Here is a 13,996-nt window from a genome sequence, read left to right on the forward strand (position 1 = left end):
ACTTTTCATCTTTTCCACTCACTCCCATTCTTCACGGTTATATAATCCCCTCCCTACTCCCTTTTTCGTAACCCAACCACACCCGTCCCTAATTCACTGGAACACCAAAGCGTTCCAACTGGACAAGAGTTTGTATATCTGCCACAGTTCTAATCATTCTGAATCCGGCTGTTCCAAAGTAGAACTCTGAACTTCCTTCCAGCAAATCTAAGGTGCCCAGACGTTTTCAAACTTTGGAACATTATCATGTAAATAGGCAGTTAATTTATGCATATTAAACACTCGAGCCAATCTCAATTGTACGTTCTTGTGCCACCAAGCACCTAGTTCACAATGCACAGCTATAATTATATGTAAAATCACTCATCTAGACTGCTCAACTAAACTATCAATATCCACGGTAATAAAGAACAATTTGGGATTCCTTGGCACTCTACGCCCCGTGATCTCAGCTATTAGATCAATAACCATATCCTATTAACTTCTGAGCATTTCCTCTATATATGATAACAATGGCCCCTCTCACCACACTTAAATCAGCAATCGTTGGGCACACCAGTGAACATTTTAGCCAATCTGGCAGGTGTAAGATACCATCTGTAAAATATCTTATATCTGTTTTCCACAACCAAGGAAGAAACAGAGCTCCTCCCTGGTAACATAAATCCCAGGTTGAGTCCTCCAGTGAAGTCTGTAAGTTTCTCTCCCATTCTGATATGCTTCGGTTTACTACTTGCCACCCCAATTAGTAACCCATATATTTTGGAGATTACCTTGCTCATACCATCAGCTGTAGAACAATAGACCTCAAACATTGTTTTATTCTTTTTAATATCTTCCATTCCCCCCCCCCCCTCCCCTCCCTGGAATGGGCAAAGGGTGCCAGCTGCATGTAAGAAAACCTAACCTTTTCCTCCAATGGATACTTCTGACACATATCCTCAAAAAAGCAAACTGCTCTCCCATCCCAAAACTGCTCTAATCTTTCAGTACCCCCAGCCCCCTCCAATATGACACAGCAGTAGTCTTCCTTGGAGGAAAACATTTATTAAATAGAAAATAAGTATGATACCACATTAGTTTATCCCCTACCAGGAGTTTCCTACATTGTAACCATATTGCTAGAGACAACAGTGTAAAAGGGGAGCCCTTCTGTATTGTAATCCCTGACCTCTCGGATGACCATGGCGAGGGGATCCCCAGTATGTCCCTTTCCAGATCTATCCATAGCTTACTCTTGACTTTATACTGCCACTGCAACATTTCTCTTTGTTGCACAGTAGCATAGTAGTGAACAAGTTTCAGTACCCCCAATCCTCCCTGAAATTAGGGTAGTTAGAGAATCTTCTCCTGCCACCCACGGGGATCTTCTCTTCCAAATGAAGTGGAAAAGCTTCCATTGCCAAATTTTCAACACCCCCCTGGGAATAAGGATCTGGAGTGTTTGGAAATAATAACAAAATCTTGGGAGCACATTCAACTTGATAGTATGTATCCTTCCAAGCCATGACAAGGTATATTATCATTAAATACAGCTTCCTCTTCATCCAGGCAAGGCAGTCCACACCAGTGGGTTGTGCACTCCAACCAGCAGATGGAGATGGAGAACGACTTGCTGATGTCATCCTCATATAGCTCTGCTGAGGCACCAACCAGTCAGTATTTCTCTGTCTCCAGCAGATAATGGACATACATCCTTTCTTGTGGATTTTAACCTCCTGTGGTGATAGCATTCGCTCCCTCCCTCAGTTGAGAGCTATCTGGTAGAGTAAGGAGGCCTTGGGCTCAGCCCTGCTGCATAGTCCTCTTCTCTGTCCTCTCTCAGATGCTTTTATGGCTTCCCCCTACAACTCCATGGAAACGAGCTCTGGAAGAGATCCTACTCCCATCTTGTCTAAAACCGAAATAGATAGGGCCAGTGGACCCTATCAAATGCCTCAAGGTGTCCACCACCAGTAACACTCCAGGTATTCCTCGTTGTTTCACCCACCACATCAGATTTAGCACTCTCTTCACATTATTCACCACAAGCCTACCCAGTACAAATACTGACTGATCACCATTAATGAGAAAGGGAACTACTTTATTCAATCTCAACACCAAGACTTTTGCCAGAATCTTCAGATCCAAATTTATTAGAGAAATAGGTCGGTAGGAACCACAGGGGTTGGAATCATGCCCACCCTTAGCAATTACAGTAATACTGGCTCCGTTCCATGTTCTGACTGGTGCTGTCTCTTAAGAAATTAAACATGGATGATAATGGTCACACTAACATCTGTCTGCATGTTTTATAACATTTGGCTGAATACCAGTCGAGTCCCAGGGCTTTCCCCATTTTTAAATCTGAGATTACGCTTAGTACCTCTTCTTTTCTAATTTTTGCATTTAACTGTTCTCTAGCCTCCTCCAGAAGAAAAGGTAAGAAAATGCTTCTAAGATACTCCTTTATTACCCTCTTCTTGATATTACTAACTGGAGCATATAGATGCTCATAAAACTGGGTGAATCTATTAGAAATTAGTTTACAGTCACAAAGAAATTTCCCATCCCTCCCCTTGATTTTGAGAATCTGATTTTGCACCTAGCCTAGCCAGCACCCAACTCGCTTTATTACCAAACTCAAAATATTTTTGTTTCACCCACACCATATATGATGCTATCTCCACCAAATCTAGGGCTTTCAGTTCCTGATGAACTAACTCTAAAACCATCATAGTCTGCTCATCTCTGTCCCTCTTTAAGTTCCAATCAAGCTATTTACTACATTAGTCGTAACCAAACCTTTTTCTTCTCTTTCTTAAGGAAGGATATTAACTTATCCAGAATAATTAATTTCAGTCTTTCCCATAAGAGCACCAGACTCACTTCCCCAGTGTCATTCAAAGCCAAATACTCCTCAGTATCTTTCACAAGCCTATCATTAAATAATTTATGAGATAGCAGGTCTTCATTCAGCCTCCAATATTTTCACCCCATTTTATCCTTATTGACCTTCACTTCCTCCCACACTGGAGCATGAACCGACCATGTTATGTTATTAATTCCCGCATCTAATACATTACCCACTAGGCTCTTCTGTAGCAAAAAATAGTCAATCCTCAAATAGGAACCATGGGATTTCAAATAAAAAGAATAGTCTGCATGGTTGGATTCTTCAGCCTTGAACTATCAATAAGGTTCCACTCCCAGATCGCAATCTCTGTTGGTGTGTGGACCCTTTACCCCCACTGGAGTTATCTAAAAATAGATACCTAGTCAGATTCAAGTCACCTCCAATCAATAAGAATCCTTCATCCCACCCCATAAGGGAATTAAATATAGTATGCATGAAAGCCCCCTGATATGAGTTAGGTGCATAGACATTAACCAAAATAAATAATTCCCCATATATCAGCTGTTTACATTTCTAATCACAGCTTTAACATTTACCAACAGATTTTGAGTAAATAAAATCTCCACCCCACCATACGTATCCTCTTTCATAGCTGGAGCAAAATACTGGACTGAAAATTGTTTAGACAACATTAATTTGATATTCCTTGCCTTTAAATGGGTTTTCTGGCAGAATATTAAGTTCGCTCTCATCACCTCAGCTTCTTTTAACAGTAATTTTCTTTTAATGGGTGAGTTTAATCCCTTTGCATTTAAGGACATTATTTTCATAGTCCCCATTGGAAAGACCAGAACAAGCCACCCACACATCCACCCCAACTTCCCATCCATCCATCTTCCCCAACACTCACACCAAAATCCCACCTGCCCATATCCCCTATGCCTCATAGTTCCCAGCACCAAACATACCTCCTCCCTCTCCTCGCCCTCCCCATTCCCACCCCCTCATCACACCAAACCACCTCTTGATCCAAGTTTTTCCTCCTGAGGAACAACCCCATCCTGTCAGGTAACCATCTCCAGAGCACCATGAAATGCCCTTCACTTATCCAAAACATTACAAAAAAATTACTATTCAATATTCGCCCCCTTTTCCCCATCATTCTAGCCCTGACCAAAATTGAGGGTATCCCAACCACCCTCTTAACTTAACTTTAACCCCTTCAGGAGCCAAAATGGACAGTTTCCTGTCCCCTTCTTAACAGTCACAACTCTCCAGTCTGCTCCTCACACCCTCGCTGTTCCAGGTGACAAGGGTTGCTCAGGCTGCCTCCAAAGGCTCCTGCCTGCACCCAGACCTCTCTGCCATTTAGCTTGACCCTCTCTCCTCCCAGACAAGGACACAGGATTGCCAAGTTGTTCTTCCACAGTTGTCATCACTCCCACATTCTGTAAGCATATTACTGTCTCAGCTATAGACTTTCCTTTGGTAGATTTCCCTAGGACACAGAACTGCAGCCCAAAGGGTAACAGCCATTGGTAATGGATTCCCTCTTTTCTCAAAGTAGCAATGATGTTTTTGAACTTCCTTCATTTCTTTATAGCGATGGTACAGAGATCCTGGAATTACCTCTACTTTCTGATCTTTCCACATAATGTGTCCCATTTTTTTAGCTAACCCAGCCACATTTTCTTTGAGCACAAAACTATGAAAACAAGCCACGATATCATGCTGCATATTTCCCCTCTGCGCTCTCAATTCCCCGTGTGCTCTTTCCAGTTTAATCAATGACAGGACTTCATGCCAAATTCAAAATATGCATTTTATAATTATATTCACAATGAAAAACTTTAAATCATTATCCTCCACCTCTTCTTTCTCACCTCCCATGTCAGAGTCATAGATACATACTATAAGTGAATCAGAAAAGAGGGGATCATCTCCAAATCAGATCTGAACCCTATTGGAATTGTATCAAACTGTGCAAAAGATACACTAAAATCATAAGTTATCAAGCAATTCTAATTTGAACCATACCAGTCTCCAGAAATGATGTTGCTAGATCAGATCACATGTAGCCCACTAAATCAGACCTAGGATATGAGCTGGGTCACTAAGATTCACCTACTAGCAATTTATTCATAAAGAGAGTATGTGTTTAACGTTCAACAGACTAGCACTCACATGACTATTTCATTTTCATCACATCTGAAAGTAAAAAGAGCTATAGGATAATCAAATGTATATTTTTTTTGTTTTAATTGTCAATCACAGTAAAACCCTTGTGGAACACCAGGTTTGATCGCACTCACTGCAAACGAGTGGTGGATGGATGGGTCACCTGTTCCTGCAAACTTGGATTCCAGCTAGCAGCTGTTGAGAATGGAGTGGATTCCTGTGTAGACACGGGTAAGCATAAATAGAAATCATAGATATAGACCCCCTTTTGGTTTGAGGTCCCTAATGCAGGGGCACACAGTCCCAGGGTCAAGCTCACTGTCCCGGACCTCTCATGCTTCTCACCACTCTACAGTAGTCAGCCACTGGGAAGCCAGGGTCCAGCCGGTGGGGAGGAGGACAAGCCTCTGGGGCCCTAGGCTGCTGGGAATGGGAACCTACCACAGTGTCTCCCACCTCCCAGTCCTTCCTTTAGTAGTATTAACTCTTGTAGGCCTCTTCACCAGTTCTCAAGCAGGAGGTAACAAAACATTCAGAAGACTGGGAAAGGTGTTCAAAAGAAAAATAATGTACTGCAACTTAAAGAATAAAATCTATGCAAGAATGGCAAAATTCATCAACAGGAACAAAAGAATGATAACTTCCAGTATTGCAGTCTTTTTATCCATCTCCAAACTTGAATCAGTGTCCAAAGTCTCTTCCAAGTGATGGGAAAGAAAAAAATTATCTTCTCCAAAATTAGGCAAGAAAATGATGTTGGAAAAATATCTCCCTGCAAGCAAAAAGAAATAATCCCTTCTTCAACACACAGCTCTTCCAAAAATCAGTTCTTATTCCTGGGACACCACACGCCCCACTTTTACTGAGTGGAGAGCAATGCAGTAACCTGACTCTGCTCAGAGCTCAGGCGCCAAAATCCAATCCCCTCAGTCAGATGAGTTTGCCCTTCTGAGTTGGGAGCTAGTTAGAAAAAGAACCAACTCTCTTAAAGTAAAAAATCTTCTCTGTTTTTCTCTTCTTCCAGAAGACGGAACCCCAGTGCTGGTGGAAGGGTGTCCAGCCACCATAGGCAGTGATGTCATCATGTGATGTCATCACGTGATCTTTTGCTCACTCTCTCTCTCTCTCACCCCAACTCCTCAAAGAAATACATATCCAAAAATGGAAAATGCCCTCCAGATCAATGCCTCACCTGTGCCACTTCTCATCTAGTCCGTCCTTTCAAAACTACCGCCCTTACCAGCTACTCTGTCACCCTATCCACTTCCTGTACCCTTGGTCACTGCCTACCCTGCCTAATGTTTCTACCAACCCTGCAGAATCCTCTAGATCTGTGAAGGCTGTAGAATGGTTTCTATACTTGAATAATCCCATTGGTGGGGCCTACAGGGATCCACAAGCAAAACTTCCCTTCTCTCCAAAACATAATCTAACTCCAACCAAAGAAAATCTCCATTCAAGGAATCTTCCAACTACACTTTAAGCATGTTCAATTTCAATTTATAAAGGAGAGCCTGACCAATTCCAAAACAGAGACAATGGCCTAGACCTGGGGAGGATCTAAAAATGCAAAAATCTCCCATCAGATGGTAACAGTACAAAGCCACCAATACAGTTATAGAGTAGCATAGTAGATGATGACAGAGTATGTATGTATTTATTTATTTAAAAATATCTATATACCATTTTAAAAAATGTACGTTTTATCAAAAAGGTTTACAGAAAGTAATAATATAAAATAAAAGAGATTAGAAAATAAATTAAAAAGGAATAAAAGTTACACAAATTGGCCCATCCAACCTAACCAACTTTCTCTGTTTGCAATGTAAGTATATTTTCCAGCTGCTACCCATAGAAGACTGACCACTTGTAGGATATTAATGCTTATTCAAGTCACATTTTCTTTGTTTCTCTGCTTTCTACTATTTCTTCCATTTTTTTTTTTACCAGATCCCATGCTTAATCCAATACCCAGGGCTCCCCATTACCCCCACATCTCTACCAAGCCTTGCAACTATCTAAACAGCTATTACAACTTATGAGAGAATATTTCTAGAACACCCAGCCTTCTAGGACCCAATCACCACTAGCCAGTTCGCACTGAATTGGTTGGTTTCTGGGGAATTGTAATCTATTTATACCAACTCAGCTAACCCATGGTCTACACTATGTCTAATTCAAGCTTTCTTTCTCCATTCTTTGCTTTGTTCATATAAACTCTCCCCTTGTTACACCTCTCACCATCTCCTCCATCATATACTGGTCCTTTGTATCTCTGTATTTTAGTCCCTTCCTGTACCCCAGTGCCTGACTCTGTATTTTATGCATTGAATCCTAACTGCCAAACACTTGACCACTCTATAATTAGAAAGGTTCATTATATAATACCTTAACTAAGAAATCATACCTAAATGTGAGACCAGTAGGCTTGCTACATGGCAGGTTTCCTAGTCGGGCCTCCCTCTGGGATAGAACAATATAGCAAGGCAAAGCAGAACAGAGGCAGGCTTTGGGCGATCAGCAGTAGTTGTGAATAGGACCGATGATACCTCCTGAGGTTGTAAAACTAGGGGTCCTGATCGGAAACTCTATTAACAAATCCATCGCACTCTGGAACAACAGCTTCTATTAACAAATCCATCGCACTCTGGAACAACAGCTTACAAGCCATCACTAATCTCCTCAACAGTCTAAACCTGGTCATCAATGCCTCTAAGACTGAACTCCTCCTCATTTCCTCCAACCAAGAAAACCCCTCGTCACAGATCCATCACAAACACCTTCTCACCCACACTCATGTGAGAGACCTTGGAGTAATTATAGACAACCGTCTTAACCTAAAGAATATGATCAAAACCACAACTAAAGAGTGCTTCTACAGACTTCAAGTGTTAAAAAGACTCAAACCTCTCCTATTTTTTCATGACTTTAGGACTGTTCTTCAATCCCTAATATTTGCCAAAATTGACTACTGCAGCTCTCTCCTCATTGGCCTTCCCAACTCAACAACCAAGCCCTTACAGATGATACAAAACGCTGCAGCGAGAATTTTAACAAGCACCAACCAGAGAGACCACATTACGCCCGTCCTCCGTAATTTACACTGGTTACCAGTCAGTCACAGGGCTCTGCACAAAGCTCTATCTCTAATTCACAAATCAATTCATAGCTTCCTCCATCTTGACCTCGAATTCCCACTCAAACTCCACACTTCCAACAGACCAATGAGAGAAACCTACAAAGGAGCACTACAACCCCCACCTTCTAAAGCTACACGACTCATCTCTACCAGAGACCGAGCTTTTTCCACAGCAGGTCCAGCCATCTGGAACAACCTACCTGCAGAACTCAGAATGGAACCGTGCCTACCAACATTTAAAAAAAAACTCAAAACTTGGCTCTTCTTACAAGCCTTCCCTGATCCTTCAAACTTTCACTAGACAACTACAACTACTCAGCATTGAATTTGGAACTTCGCCCCTTCAATATTCTCATCAGTTACTAGTCTCTTAGTATTTTAATTTAATACATTCTTAAGGTTTCTCTTTTTCCAGCTGAATTCAGCTTCCTAGTTCATGGTCCTTGTTATTATGTAACTTTCTTACTTTTCTGCTTTACCTCCACTAATTATAAAAAGTTGTTCCTTTGTTATGTTATGTTACACTGATTTACCCCTGTTCGATGTAAACCGACCTGATATGGTATTTAACCTTGAAGGTCGGTATAGAAAAAATGTTAAATAAATAAATAAATAAATGTGAGACCAGTAGGCTTGCTACATGGCAGGTTTCCTAGTCGGGCCTCCCTCTGGGATAGAACAATATAGCAAGGCAAAGCAGAACAGAGGCAGGCTTTGGGCGATCAGCAGTAGTTGTGAATAGGACCGATGATACCTCCTGAGGTTGTAAAACTAGGGGTCCTGATCGGAAACTCCAAGGTAGAAGACTCAGGAACAATATAGATAAACACAGAAGTTCCCTGAACATGAGACCTACGGAAAGAACAGTGGTCTCTAGTGAAGTTTTGCTGGCCGTTGGAGTGAGGACACTCACTCCAAGAAAAGATTTGGGCAACGTTCTCTCAACCTAGCTTGTTGTTGCCCAGGTAGAGTGTCCATCAAGCTAGGTTGAGAGAACGTTGCCCAAATCTTTTCTTGGAGTGAGTGTCCTCACTCCGACGGCCAGCAAATCTTCACTAGAGACCACTGTTCTTTCCGTAGGTCTCATGTTGAATGTGAAAGTGGCCCACAACCCCCTACGCTCATACCTAATCCCCACCTCGAGTTACTAGGTGGCCCTCCCATAGGGATACAAATACCTGTCTAGGGCATAGGCACTATAGGAAGGCTCTCTCTCTCTCGCTCTCTCTCTCTCTCACTCTCTCCATCCAGAAACAGGCTGTCTGGGAATATCATGAACCACGATAACCCTTTACCGGCCTTTCGTGTACTGCGAAGATTCATTGGTTGTTGTACCACGGTGCACGATGTTTTCGCGATTTGCGACTCCAGTTCCGCAAATGGCGAAACCATCGCGTGCCGCGATGTTTCCCCGCTGCACGAAAAATGCCTTATTTGCATAGGACACGCCCCCTCATGCGTTACCATTGCGATATTGGAAAATGAGGCCCATAGTCAGTTCTACCTGGCACTATAGTAGGTGGGCTTGGAGAACAAAGTATAGAAGCCAAGAGCAAGAGGGGTGGAGCCATTGGAGCCACAAGCTGTAACTCCCTTCCTAGTCACTGAGCCTACTGAGGACCCAATCAGCAGTGCCAGCATTAGCCAATGATGTCAAAGCACTTGGTGGTCAATCAGGAGGCATCACATTCCCTTCCCATAGTGGAAAAGCGAGGAACAGTCCATGTGTCAGCTGCACTGACCATGTGCTAGTGCCATCAAATTCTGCCTGCAGTGCTCCTTCTTCTTTACATGACCGAACCCCAGATGATCACCAGCAATGACTATGGTGGCCTCCTTGGCCAGGTGCACCTCATAACATTGTGGATGGGTGGGATGCAGACTGAATTCCTTTTTAAGGTAAAATTGGAATGGGGGCCCAGTTTCCAAATACTGGTCAAGTCACTATTATTTTTAAAAGTTTAGGGGTTGGGCATTTAGGATACTCTGCATCACTTGGGAGGGGAGAAAGGGGATGGGGCAGCTTATTTTATCCTTTTCTTTAGTAGATGACAGCGCTACTTAGCCAGAAATTGTTTCAAGATATCCAGTTAAGTAGCATGTTATTCATCCACACAAGGCCGGATAACTGTAAAACCTAGCTGGCTATAGTCAAACATAGCCATTTGGGTTTTTTAGGGTCCATATTCAGCCACAGAGCAGCTAGTTGGCTCTACTGATTCATGCTACTGAATGTACTCAGCTTCTTAAAGTTAGCCGGATACGTATAACCAGCTAAGTTTAGGGCAGCTCTGTGATGTGAACAGAGTTAGATGCATAGGCATGTGGCTAACTCTGGCCCACCCCAAAATGCCTCCTGCCTGCCCCCAGACCACCCCCGAATTATGCGGGTAAACTCTAGCTGCATATTGCTTCAAATATTGCCACTGCCATTTAGACGGATAACTTTTCAGTTATTGAGCTAAATGGCTTCTGAATATCGGCTCCTAGTTATCTGACCACATGCAACTGGATAACTTTAGGCTGGTATATTCAGCGGGATGTTTTTCCCACTGAATATATGGAACAAATTCTTGGGTAACTTGTCTACTAACTGGCTTACTGAATATGGACCTCATAATTGGTCTAGATTTAACTCTTGAACTTATTTTTTCTTCTGAAGAAATTATCCAGGAAGGAGGTTACTGCATCCTGAAGCCCTGCCCTGAGGAATATGAATGCAGAGACATTGAACGCTATCGATTTGACTGCATCAAAGGAAACATTATTGTACCAAACTGGGTAAGAGATAATTCTATGTCTGTGTGCGATATTTTTTTGCCTTTTAATGCCCAGTTCGTCAAGAATTTCACCAACATCCAGAGAGTGGAGGAACTGTTTTAGGTATGAAATAGATTGACTTAGGTCTTTATTTATGAACTGAAAGAACCATTTCTATTTAGGTTTTTGTCATAATATGCTGCTAAGTATTAAATAAAAAAATTAATGCAAATTTCTTAAAACTGTAAAGGTTTTAGTAATTTCAGTAAGTGTGCTGCACCTAGATATTTTAGTTTAAAACCTCTAATTAGGAGACCAATATATTAAAATGGGTTAACATTGACTGTTAATACATATTCATAGCTAATTTTGAAATGTGTGTAAATTACAGAAAAATATTGTGTTAATCACCTGATGAGCTAAAACACATAAGAACATAAGATTTTCAAATACTGGGTTAGACCAAAGGTCCATCAAGACCAGTATCCTGTTTCCAATCCAAGTCACAAGTACCTGGCAGAATCCCCAAATGTTGAAAGATTCTATGCTGCTTTTCTCAGGTATAAGCAGTGGGTTTCCCAAAGTCCACCTTAATAATGGTTTATGGACTTTTCTTTCAGGAACTTGGCCAAACCTTTTTTAACACAATCCAAGATGTGCGTCAAGTGTATAATGTATTGTCCCACAAAATTGACAACCAAATAGTTCAATTATTTAAAAGCACAGTATTTATTAGAGGCTTCACAGAAAGGTATAGCAAATCATTTTAAATTCAGCTACATTAACAGTTTTTATCACATCCTCCGGCAATGAGTTCCAAAGTTTAATTATGCATTCACTTAAAAAATATTTTCTCCTATTTGTCTTACATATATTATCTAGTAAATTCATTGCATGTACCCTAGTTTTTGTACTTTTTGAAAGAGTAAACATTGATTCTCATTTAGCCATTCCACTCTACTCATTATTTTACAGACCTCTATCATATCTCCCTTCAATTATCTCTGCTCCAAGCTGAAGAGACCTAACTTATTAAGCCTTTCCTCACAGAGGAATTGTTCCACCCCCTTCATCATTTTGTTCTATATTCTCTGTACCTTTTCTAATTCTGCTATATCTTTCTTGAGATGCAGTAAGCAGAATTACATCATGGTGTTACAAGTGGCATGTAGGTAGAGTGGTAACAGCAAGATCCCTAAGGTAGTATGTCAGGGGCATGGCAGGTAAGCAGAGGAGCACTAAGACCCCTAAGGTGGTACACCAGAGGCATGACTGATAGAACAGCAATAAGACCCTATGGTGGTATATCTGGTAGGGATGTGCAGCCGATCTGTCAATATGTTACTACGGCGAGTTAAATTCCTGTCCCAGCTAAAATTAAAATTAACTACAACCCCCCACCCTCCTGACCCCCCCAAGACTTACCAAAACTCCCTGGTGGTCCAGCGGCGAGTCCAGAAGCCATCCCTGCATTCTCACACCCACGTTTGCTGGTTTCATCATGACGCCGATAGCCTGTGTCACAGGGGCTACCGGTGCCATTGGTCAGTCCCTGTCACATGATCACCGGTGCCATCTTGTGCTCCTACCATGTGACAGGGGCTGACCAATGGCACCGGTAGCCCCTGTGACATAATATGGGCAAAGGCTATCGGCACCATTTTGAGTCCTGGCATCGGACGGCAGGTCGCTCCGGGACCCCCGTTGGACCCACAGGGACTTTTGGCCAGCTTGGGGGGGGCCTCCTGACTCCCACAAGACTTGCCAAAAGTCCAGCGGGGGTCCGGGAGCGACCTCGTGCACGCCGGCCGTCAGATGCCAATACTCAAAATGGCGCCAATCACCTTAGCCCTCACTATGTCACACATAGTGAGGGCAAAGGTGATCAGCACCATTTTGAGACTCAAAATCGCCATCCGATGCCAATACTCAAAATGGCGCCAATCGCCTTTGCCCTCACTATGTGTGACATAGTGAGGGCAAAGGTGATCGGCGTCATTTTGAGACGCAAAGGCAAAGGGCAAAGGCGATTGCGTCTCAAAATGGCTATAGTGGGTATAGGTCTGTGTCACTTGATCCAGATAGCATCTATAGGCTATTTAAAAATATTCTGCACTGAGATTTGTCTTTTTTGAGGTTTCCTTGCCAACTTGTCCTGACTCCATTCTGACAAGACTGAGTGATCACACAGTCAAGAATTGGTTGCTAGAGATATCTCCACCTTTTTTTACATAGAGCATAGCCTTAGATTTGAATGTGCCTTAGATTTAAATGGGAAACATAAATGAAGAATATTTTTTTTTTCATTCATGGGATTCTTCTATTTGTTTTGGGGGTCCACAAATTAAACAAATCTGTGCTCATTTATTGTGTTTTACCCATTTATTTCTAATTAATGCACATCTATAATGTCTAGGTAGGTGGTCACTTACATTTAAAAGCTGATTTTTAACTGCATAAATTTTGAAAGCTATCCCTTTAGAATCAAAAACTCTAATTTTGAAGAGGCTTGACTTACTTGGGAAGTCCTTTATACACATGGAGGAAAAAGAGGGAAACAATGCTAAAGCAAATAATATAGTCAATTTAGTACAAGAAAACAAACCGGTAACCGATCCTAGATGGCTAACAGCAAAAAAACAACAAGGTGGAATCGGTAAAATGGACTTTATTGAATCTTGCCCGACTCTGGCCGAGTTTCGCTCTATGAGCTGCTTCAGGGGCTATTTCAAACAAATAAAAAACATGTAAAAAGACATACAAACATATATATTTGGATTAACAAATAAATTGTAATACAAAATATCATAAAAACCATATTAAATAATATAAAATAAATATAAGAATAGGCATATTGCACTATAAAATGAAAACATAGACATGTATCTTAAATGTTTGTATATGTGTACAAACCACTGTGTAATCATTCTATAAAACAAATATGCATTTGAGTGTACAAAAAGCAATGCAACAGAATTGTAAAATATAATATGTGAAGGGAGTGCTTGTGTACATCTTGACGCCTTTATAAATCTACCTTCTAAAAGATCATAAAACATATGTATATTCAATATAGACCAAAT

At 41.5% G+C, this 13,996-nt stretch overlaps 1 protein-coding gene across 1 annotated transcript in view; it reads left to right on the forward strand.

Annotated features, from left to right (window-relative positions):
* The window catches only part of LOC115098293, a 178,840-nt gene that overhangs the window by 111,220 nt on the left and 53,624 nt on the right, over nt 1–13,996 (forward strand). The window contains exons 3-4 of the mRNA XM_029614925.1: nt 5,111–5,245; nt 10,816–10,934. Of these exons, the coding sequence (XP_029470785.1) occupies nt 5,111–5,245; nt 10,816–10,934 (254 nt within the window). The remainder of the gene's footprint in view (nt 1–5,110; nt 5,246–10,815; nt 10,935–13,996) is intronic.

Source organism: Rhinatrema bivittatum, chromosome 1, assembly GCF_901001135.1.
Source record: "Rhinatrema bivittatum chromosome 1, aRhiBiv1.1, whole genome shotgun sequence".
Lineage (NCBI taxonomy): Eukaryota > Metazoa > Chordata > Amphibia > Gymnophiona > Rhinatrematidae > Rhinatrema > Rhinatrema bivittatum.